This window comes from Ptychodera flava, chromosome 11 (assembly GCF_041260155.1).
Source record: "Ptychodera flava strain L36383 chromosome 11, AS_Pfla_20210202, whole genome shotgun sequence".
Classification (NCBI taxonomy): Eukaryota; Metazoa; Hemichordata; class Enteropneusta; family Ptychoderidae; genus Ptychodera; species Ptychodera flava.
The window spans coordinates 324,709-335,698 of NC_091938.1; the positions used below are offsets into that span (position 1 = coordinate 324,709).

A 10,990-nucleotide genomic window follows, 5' to 3' on the forward strand; every position below is an offset into this window, starting at 1 on the left:
TAAGTAAACTGTATATCAAATTTCAAAGAAATCGGGCAAGCGGTTTCCGAGAAGATTTTTTTACCAAAAACACCAAAAAATGCCCCAAAAATACAAATATGCTAATTTCATCACGATTTGAACAAACTTAAGTGAGGTCATCCCAAGAGAACTGCATATAAAATTTCAAAGCAATTGGACTTGCGGTTTCAGAGGAGAAGGCAATTGTTGACGGACGACGACGACGGACGACGACGACGGACAACGACGGAAAATCGACCTATTTGATAAGCTCCGCGTCGCTGACAGTGGAGCTAAAAAGGGTGGTTTCTGCCAAAATACCTGGCAGGATAATGTGCAGGAGAGCCAATCTTTTGCAGGCACATATTATTGGGCCGTTTTCAGCTGACTTGGCAGGATAATGGACAAGGGCGCTCGGCAGGAAAAGGGTTAACACTTTGTTGAATGAGTCAATGTGACAGCTAACATGTAAAGCAGGCTGTTTGCAAATTGCGCTTTTCATATTCCTTTTGTAAGAGTTTGTTATGCATAATGGGATCGTGTTTGCTTTTCAAAATACTTGTATGTGCTAGTTTTTCTGAAAAATCATGTTTTCGACATAAACTAGTAAAATGGACAACACAGATTGATGTCCAAATCACAACTGAAAATTTCCATTCTCTTACAGTACTCATAACAAAATGTTAAAGATGCAAAATCAGCTTTTTGAATACATCACTCACTGGTTTTTTCAAAATCTATCATGATTTTGTCTTTACACATAAATATTTACTAGCTATCTGAGATAAACTTTCTTATCTGCTGAGTGTCATCTGGCCAGTTACTGGTAATATATCTTTACACTGACGCTTAAAAACTATTGCCGTGACGTTACAAATATTTACCACACAAAATAACACCAAAATTCCAGGCACTGTGCAGCATATCTCAGAGCCACACAATATCTATCATGGCTTATAACATAAGAAGATATTTCTTCAGACATAAATTACTGACATGAAGTTGAAAACTTGGTGTAAACAACTTTTGTGCAACTTTTCCAGAAATATTACCGAGACAACGAGAAGAAATTGGTACTCTTACACAAACCGCATTCAAGTTAATTGGTATGATTTGCACAACACAACCAGGAAAATACAGGTTCATAGGTATGATTTGCATAACACAACCATGAAAATACAGGTTCATTGTATGATTTGCACAACACAACCAGGAAAATACAGGTTCTTTGGTATGATTTGCACAACAAAACCAGGAAAATACAGTCCATTGGTGTGATTTGCACAACACAACCAGGAAATACACGTTCATTGGTATGATTTGCACAACACAACCAGGAAAATACAGGTTCTTTGGTATGATTTGCACAACAAAACCAGGAAAATACAGTTCATTGGTGTGATTTGCACAACACAACCAGGAAAATACACGTTCATTGGTATGATTTGCACAACACAACCAGGAAAATACAGGTTCTTTGGTATGATTTGCACAACAAAACCAGGAAAATACAGTTCATTGGTGTGATTTGCACAACACAACCAGGAAAATACACGTTCATTGGTATGATTTGCACAACACAAGCAGGAAAATACAGGTTCATTGTATGATTTGCACATCACAACCAGGAAAATAGTTCATTGGTATGATTTGCACAACACAACCAGGAAAATAGTTCATTGGTATGATTTGCACAACACAACCAGGAAAATACAGGTTCATTGGTATGATTTGCACAACACAAGCAGGAAAATACAGGTTCATTGTATGATTTGCACATCACAACCAGGAAAATAGTTCATTGGTATGATTTGCACAACACAACCAGGAAAATACAGGTTCATTGTATGATTTGCACATCACAACCAGGAAAATAGTTCATTGGTATGATTTGCACAACACAACCAGGAAAATACAGGTTCTTTGGTATGATTTGCACAACACAACCAGGAAAATAGTTCATTGGTATGATTTGCACAACACAACCAGGAAAATACAGGTTCATTGGTATGATTTGCACAACACAACCAGGAAAATACAGGTTCATTGGTACGATTTGTACAAATACAGGTTCATTGTATGATTTGCACAACACAACCAGGAAAATACAGGTTCATTGGTACGATTTGTACAAATACAGGTTCACTGTATGATTTGCACAACACAACCAGGAAAATATTTCATTGGTATGATTTGCACAACACAATCAGGAAAATACAGGTTCATTGTATGATTTGCACAACACAACCAGGAAAATACAGGTTCATTGTATGATTTGCACAACACAACCAGGAAAATACAGGTTCATTGTATGATTTGCACAACACAACCAGGAAAATACAGGTTCTTTGGTATGATTTGCACAACACAAGCAGGAAAATACAGTTCATTGGTATGATTTGCACAACCAGGAAAATACAGGTTCATTGGTATGATTTGCACAACACAACCAGGAAAACCTTATCCAATGGTTTATCTATTTTCCTAATATTTTCAGAACCTTTCCAATCAAGTCAAAGTTGAAAAAGCAGGACTCTATCACCTTACAATCAGACAAATAAGTCATTAATTTGAAGACTGGTTTGTACCTTCACATCCTGTCAAAACCATTTGGACATATTTGCCATAATTCAGAATAGCATCACAAACTGTCTCTAAAAAGTTCCAGAGTTCAAATGATCTTAAACCTATTCTCTTTATTATTGCTAAATAGACAATGTATAGCTGACAAAACTTGAAATTACAAGTTAAGACAACTGATGTTTTTTGATAATTTAATTAAAATTGTTTACCCTTAGACATACTCGTGTTTAATTTGTTTCTTTATCACTAAAGATAATTTTACTGCTCTAGAAGATTTACCAGCCGTCAGATTGTTTATTCACAATAACATCAAAGTTCTGATGAACATTGGTAATTGCTATGCTTGAAGTTAAAAGATTGAAAACTTAGCTGTAAATACTGAAATTAGGTCTTACCTCTTTTAACAGGTAGGATTGAAGTGACTCTGTTTCATTGAGAAGTGTTACTATACATTTGCCTCGTATATGTGTTGCTGGTAACGTATCTAACTGACGTGATAGGAACAATTCTCTGTGTTTCAGCTGATGTCGTTCTTTCTCAGATAAATCTTGAAAATCTGCTTCCTGTTCCTCTTCCAGTGAAACTGCCAAAATGAAAATATGACATCAGCAAGAACTCTGGTCATAGAGAGAAATCCATTATGTCTTGTTGTGAAACTAACACTATGTTGATCCAAAGAATTTTTCAGCTTCAATGTGGTGATTTATGACTGCAGACATCATTCAGCAAGTAGGACTGCTCTACAAGTTAGAACATAACTTCCAAGTTCCAGAAAAAGTACAACTTCTTACATTTATGTAAGCCAAAGTGATCTCAAAATAGGAAGTACAAGAATACACTGAATCCAGAGATATTGATTGAACTGGGCTAAAAAACCTAGATTGTGAAATTTTGAACAAAATCACATTTTTACCGAGATATCGCACCAATCATAGACCTACGATACAACCCTATTGGTTGGTTTACAAAATGAATAACCTTTGTTGGGCGATATGGCAAAAGGCAAACGGTAAATCAGTTCACATCTCACACTTTTTACCTGACCTTGCATTGATTCACACTGCTTGAGTATGGGTAAAGCTTACTACAGAGGCATTAGTAGCCACTTGGTGGTTTACACTCCATGATCAGAGCTACATGAAAATGTTCCTTCCATTGATAAATATTAAATTAGTCATCTCAAGATTATTTTTGTACTTGTAGTAAAAATAAAATGCCTGAAGATGTTGAGGATAATTCCAATATTTTCGAAATTTACTGCATTTTTCACAGGCCATACAAAACACTGAATAGGGTACTGATAAAGGAAAATTATTTGATTAACAGCATATCACTTCACACCTCATAAAATTTTAGGGAAGAAATATAATTTTCAGACAAGCTGTGACAGAAAGATCATCAGTTCAGATTTATAAACGTACACTTTAGAGAGATATCTACGAATTCACATATTTCAAGAAACATTTCCAACTCCTCTGTCATTCCATGCAACAAACTAAAATTTCAAACCAAAAAGAAGACTTGCACGACTACCAATATTTCATGTAAGATCATACAGAAAACGTTAACACAATATTTTAATAACTTTTTTTACGTTTCAGGATGGGGATCACTGATCGCTCCACCATACAATCTGGCCATTTATTGATGATTTGCACAACAGAAGACAGTGAAATACAATCTCATCAGTCTAAAATTGTCCAAATCATCAGCATCGATTGAAAAATTCCACAGAAACAGCAAAGAGCTGCTGCGTAACTATCGACCAATCAGGTTACAGCGAAGCCTCAAACTCATTACATATGCAACGACATCGTCCAATCAAAAAAGTTTCCAGGAGGGAGTCTTTATGTTCCAAATAATGGTCAAAATTTTAGACAATTCCAACTAGATTTTGCTCTGCATCACGATACAGAATTTGTCAGTTTGACAATAATTCCCAATCACAAAAATGAAAATTTCTGACAGACTATTCAGAAAGGCGACTTACTTTGATGTTTGTCTGCAAGCTGGATGAGTGAACTTGATATATCTCGACGTCTATAAAAACACACCACCTTTGCTTCAACATTACCATTTGGTGTCTGCAATCAATCGATAAGTCTAAGTAAGGAAACTATTTTTTCATTTTGTATGGCCATTCCCAGTATTAGGTCTGGCAAACCGAGAAATATATAGTGTATCAATGGTATTGACTTAAAATATCATATTGGATGCTGAAGACATGATAAGGGAAATGAGAAAGTACCTTATTTAGTTCTTCAATTCTTCGTATGAGATATGGCTGGGAGGACGATGTCTCAAAATATACGTAATCTGTAGAAGGAATATGAGAAATTGACACAAAAAAATGTGAGGCCATTGTTCATGTTGTTTAGACGGTGGTCACTAGATATCAATCCGCGCAAGCAAAAACATAGTCCACAAAGACGCAAATGTCGCATGTTTGGTCAAATTAGCCATATATCCGCCACAAAATACTAATTGTCTAATGTACTTGGTGACATAGATAGGGTACTTTAGAAGTACAGACCATTGCGGCGGCGAAGAATCGGCGACTATGATGATGCCGCTTTTCGCCCTACGCACTGTGTCACACTTGTCCACCATTTTCTCACAACTCGCCTCACAGCCACCAAATGTCGGCAAGTGATCCGATCGTTGGAAGTAAGGATAAGTAGGGTAAAATGATCAATCTAATTGACGTCTTTACTTCCCCTCTGTGTATATTTTGGTGGCGGGCAATATACATAATTAACAGTTGATTCTTGAGTCTTACGATCAAAGCGTGGGTCAACTAACCAACTAACCACCACCACCCGGCATCATATCCTATGAGCCAACCCCTACTTTTACAATAGGTACGCTGACTCGCGCTCACTCACCTCCAACTCGATACATATTCGCCGCCATTCTGGATAATTCTCCTTAAATGTACTTCCCGAGTGACAAAGTTGGTGTCCCGGAGGGGGTAAAATTGAAATATTCCCACCTGCGATCGGTGAACGGGAATTAGGAGGGGACAGAGATCACAAAGAGCTCACCATTCCCGTGCCCGTTTTCTTCCTTTCTCCCGATGACGTCACGTGTCCTTCGGAAATCTTCGTCGCTGGGGGCCCAAAACATAACTACATTATATTTATCAAAGTTCAGATATTTGGACCTAATATTACCCTTCGTCTTCTATCAACGGACTAAACTTAAAACAAAAATTCAAACATTTAAGAAATCTTTGGGAGAAAATACACTCTGATGATCGGCTCCATCACCGATCGATAAAGTTCGGACGTTTCCGGATCATGTTCGGCTCTACCGGTTGCCATGGGTAACCGGTTTAAGGGAAGCAGATTTGCCAACATCCAAGCCGGGGGGATGATGGTCACGTGACCAGAGTCAATGATACGCAGCAAATAAAGACGGTGACACTCAAATGGTAGAATCATTTGGTACGTGGAAATGCAAAAAAAAACTTAGTTGCAGTTGCTTCAGCATATGCTGAACCCTAGGCCACTGTCGTGCACGAGCTCTGACTTGCTGGAAAGATCGACCAATATTTGTAAACTGTGTCATGTTCCCGTCACGTTCTCAACATGAATGTACTAGCCACAATGTCTCTTCGACGATATTTTCTTTGAGGCAAATTTTAACTCCGAGTCGTCAGTCAATACTAATTTCAGACACTAGAGACATGACATTGCCAAAAATTTATACCTGTGTTCAAGAGTATGGAGCAGAGAAGGCCCTATCAGCACATTGGTTTGCCCCTTAAAATGCAAGAGGACAGCATAACAAATAAATTATCTGGCAGCTTGCCAACACCCATTTTGAGGTGGAGTTTGTTTATTGGTTGATACCACAGTTTCGGTACTCTCATAGTAACCAAAATTATTGTTCTTCCAGGCGATGAACTTCCTTCTTGCAGTCGATCTTTTGCAATATTATTTCCATGATGGAGATCTACAACGTGTAGGCCTACTCTAAGAAAATCGACATATTCAATTTTTCCAAAGAATAGAACTTTTATGCCAATATCTCCATCAAGAGCAAAAGTCTTATTTGTGTCTCATTCACATCACAATAGGCTTATATCGTACTGCATGGCTGGCAATCATATAATGAGTTCACAGTCTGCTAGTCCTGCTTAGCAGATCTTACGCTTATTACTTTTTCAGTGCCCTATAGAGTACAGCATGGTATTATTTCTTACAGCTGTCTTCAAAGTTTACAAAGTTTATTCCATAGCGATACTTTATATGTCTATGTTATTGACTGTATTGACTATACCGAGTAACTAGAGACCTGAACTGCAAATACTGACTATGATTCGTGTGAGGGTCTGCTTCAATACATCTACTTGCTCTTATAGTGTTCACATGACAACAACCGTCAATACCATAGACCTTTCATATTCATGTAGGTTGTCTTCACTACTTTTACATTCTTTTGAGTACAGCTGATATGAATATACGAGCATATATTTTACAAACTTGTTTGTCGTGCTGCAAATATGAGTACCAGCTTGTTTATCTACTCTCTCTTAGGCGCCTGTCATTGTAATTGTGTAGGCCAATATAATCTAGATATAAGATGTTCAAACGGTAGTCAGTGTGTCATGCGTCGAAAATGCGAACGAATATTACTACAAAAATAGTCTCAGAGTAAGTGAAAATGACAGGGAAGCGTTGACTTTGGAAACTTGAAAGCTAAGAAAATCGAGGTGAAGAGCAAGATTATTGTTGTTTTCAATAAAGTTTCGTTCAGTCAACCAGTCTAACATTTATATCAGGCACTGCCCTTCCCAGACAAGATGCCATATTTGGCGCAGAACCTAGATACCCCAATGACGTCATGTCTCTCATGACAACGCCCAAGTGATGAGACTCGCAAATCGAGATTGTCCGATCAGTAACACACATTTTGATAAGGATGGAATCCACTACAAATGATGATTGCGTATAATAATGAGACACTGTTTTTGTGCAAATAGTAATATTGATGTTGCAACAGTGATAAACATCTTGACATGACGTCCTCTGGCATTAAAGACCCAAAATAAACAAGTAAACAAAATCATAAACAACCCGAAATATCATGAATCGTAAATATATGTTCAGAATTGTCATCCTTTCATCACTCCTAGAGTTTTTTATCGACAATTTTGAAATTATACTTAATTCGGAAAAAATAGAGAAGTAAATGTTACGGCGCGATGAAGCCTACTTCGATAACAATGTGCGTGGCTGCTTATTTATTCATTCTGATCTTCTGTGTTCACGTGATTGGCGCGTGAGAACCGCCACACACTTCATACGCCACCGCCAGAAGGTGGCCACATCAAATGAATTTTCCGTTTTATTTTCGATTCTCAAATCCGCTTGACGGGTCGTGCTGACAGTCATGTATCTGCGCATGCGCACACCCTGGCCCGGCTACACCTTCCAGTGAACATGTAGTGCATATGTGAACTCTACTGATGGATCAATATAACACGTGATGGTACAGGTTATTCGTAATAGTGAAGATGTTAACGCTACCGTGTAGAATATACCGCTACGGAAACTTTTTGATGGGCATCGGACTGACACCAAATAGTACATACGCACGGGCTTATTGTCACCTTGTCATGTGGTACGGTGTGAGTTAAACTGATTAACAGTGCAATTGACATGGAAACGACAAGGATGATGACCGTTCTTTCAAATATGAAGCCCTGCGACTTTAGAACTTTCTTTCACTGGCTTGGACTCTGAACTTCTGTTCAAACAGCTGCAACATCTATAATATCATAGTAAAAATTCGTATCTATTTGTGACACTTTATGACTTATCAAGAAGCAATGGAGCAGTCTTTGTGTAGTTCAACATTAATGAAGACTGATTTAACCTTTCCCCCGTAAAAAGCGAGTGTTCCTGACATGTGTTGGATTAGTTAAATACGATACGATGCCGTCCATCGAACATTACTTTCAAAACCGTTCCAATTTCGCGTAAACGATGCAATTTTATCATGGAAGCAAACAGCCGACTTGAGATGGAACCATGTAGTTATCTTTCTATATATTCTAACGTATTTGACCAAACGTAAAAAATGTTGGGCAAAATATTAACCGCTTGTAACTCCTCTCCTCTCCCGCTACGATTTGACAATCCTCCACCGTTACCGTAAGGTTTTCCCCTAACTCTCAATACTCTCCACTTTCCCTCTCAAAGCCAAAATATCCCACTACCTTCTCCCAAGTACGTGTGGCAATGAGTTCAGTGCTTTGGTTTTTCGTTAAAATTTACCTCTGCTCTCTGAAAGTTTCTTCGCTTATATGTTTCGATGACAAACGACCTATACAGTGTGGGTACCAGTGTGCGAAATAACGTCGGTCCGACGGTCCGAGACCGACAGATTTCTCGTCGGGTCGAAAGTTTGTAGCAACATGTCGGTCCTTATGACCGACTGGAATTTGGAATCGATGATGAAAATTTCTCCGTCAAGACCTGTAACAGATCCAGATATGACTAACTTTGAATCATATTGATTCAGACTTAGGGATGGACCATTAGACTTTGGGAGGGGGGTGGTCACAATGAAATTGTGAAAATTTTTTTTTTACTATTGTAAATTTCTGAAATTTTTTTTTTCCAATTGAGATTAGCTGTGCAATTTTTTTTTTCAGAGTAAATTTTCAGATTTATAATTTTTTTTTAGTTCGTCGCTGTCTGAAGATAAAGAGGGCAAAGATGTGGTGCCAAGCACCACAAGCGGCCACGCAAGCGGTCACGGGGGGGGGGGGAGGTCAGGAGTGGGGTGTCCCCCTGCTGCTGTTGGAGCTTTTGAAAAATAGAGATTACAATGGTGTTATTTGGTGGCACTTGGGGAGTATTTTTGAGGGGGGAGGTCAGGAGGGGGTGTCCCCCTCCTGCCGTTGGAGCTTTTGAAAAATAGAGATTAAAATGGTGTTATTTGGTGGCACTTGGGGAGTATTTTTGCGGGGGGAGGTCAGGAGGGGGTGTCCCCCTCCTGCCGTTGGAGCTTTTGAAAAATAGAAATTAAAATGGTGTTATTTGGTGGCACTTGGGGAGTATTTTGAAGGGGGAGGTCAGGAGGGGGTGTCCCCCTCCTGCCGTTGGAGCTTTTGAAAAATAGAGATTAAAATGGTGTTATTTGGTGGCACTTGGGAGTATTTTTGCGGGGGGAGGTCAGGAGGGGGTGTCCCCCTCCTGCCGTTGGAGCTTTTGAAAAATAGAAATTAAAATGGTGTTATTTGGTGGCACTTGGGGAGTATTTTTGCGGGGGGAGGTCAGGAGGGGGGTGTCCCCCCTCCTGCTGTTGGAGCTTTTGAAAATAGAGATAAAAATGGTGTTATTTGGTGGCACTTTGGGAGCTTTTTTTTCGGATTACACATCTTCCTCTGAAACATGGTCTTCTTGCTCCTCAGTAGCTTCCTATAGTTTTTGAAAATTGACTATTTTGGTTTCCTGGCTTCCCTTCTACTGCATGGTGAAATGGCTACATGCACCCCACCAAACATCATGCATATCTCATGATTCACAATTGATTTTGACAAGCTGAGAAGCTAAAATAAGCTAAATAATATAGTTAAATTTGCATATTTGTGTTTTTTAGAGCAATTGTTGCCCTTTTTTGATCAAAACATCTATTTCTCTGTAGCAGCATGTCCAAATTGATTGGATGTGTATAGATGTGTTGAAATTTCAATATTTGTCTTTTTAGGGCAATTTATGCCATTCATGGTCAAAAAATCTGTATTCTCTGAAAGGGCTTGTCCAATTTCTTTGAAATTTGCTACACAAAAACGATTATTCATTCAGATTTATTCAGTATTTGCTATCGAGAAACTTTCAAAGTTCAACCCCTTTTGTGTGTTTTTGTGTTGGGATTTGTTGGATAGATGGCATTCTACGTAGTGTATTGTTGAATGTTAAAACATGTGTTGCTGTTGTTTTTTGAGGCTGTTTTTTGAGAAAAAAGAATTGAAAATACCTTTTTAAAGCAAAATAATACATAATGACTTGATATGTTGTTTTATCATTATTGACGTGTTTCTACTTGTTCACCCATTCTTGCATTCATCATTGCAATAAAATGCTGTGAAAAAAATGAAACTGATGTGGCCTGCATCTGTTTACCTTGATCTTAAAAGGCAAATACAACTTTCTGTCTTGACAACCATACATAGTTTTCAATGTTTTACCTAGTGTACCTGCTTGGTTTGTACGCAGGAAACAAGTAGAAAACAGGTTCTATAATTTCATAATTTTCAAGTGATCAGAATACAAAAGTCCTGAAAAGATAAGATAATCACAACTTCCAGTATAAGTGATACAGTCACTCTAAATGTATAAATTAAAATTAAAAATGTGCCGGAGGATGTACTAAAAAATACAGAAAGTTGCTT

At 38.2% G+C, this 10,990-nt stretch overlaps 1 protein-coding gene across 7 annotated transcripts in view; it reads right to left on the reverse strand.

Moving 5' to 3' along the window:
• Nucleotides 1-5,685, reverse strand: part of LOC139143199 (metastasis-associated protein MTA3-like) — a 42,415-nt gene extending 36,730 nt beyond the window's left edge. For 3 of the 7 annotated variants that reach the window (XR_011554554.1, XM_070713336.1, XM_070713334.1), the window contains exons 1-4: nucleotides 5,469-5,675; nucleotides 4,832-4,899; nucleotides 4,574-4,667; nucleotides 2,979-3,166 (exon numbers count right to left, since the gene is read on the reverse strand). Coding sequence is in view for 6 of the 7 variants with exons in the window: in XM_070713336.1 (XP_070569437.1) it covers nucleotides 2,979-3,166; nucleotides 4,574-4,667; nucleotides 4,832-4,899; nucleotides 5,469-5,496 (378 nt within the window). In the remaining variant the exon portion in view is untranslated. Of the gene's footprint in view, nucleotides 1-2,978; nucleotides 3,167-4,573; nucleotides 4,668-4,831; nucleotides 4,900-5,468 lie in introns of all 7 variants that reach the window. The other 4 variants (XM_070713339.1, XM_070713335.1, XM_070713337.1 and 1 more) reach the window with 4 other exon arrangements.
• Nucleotides 5,686-10,990: the final 5,305 nt, after the last annotated feature.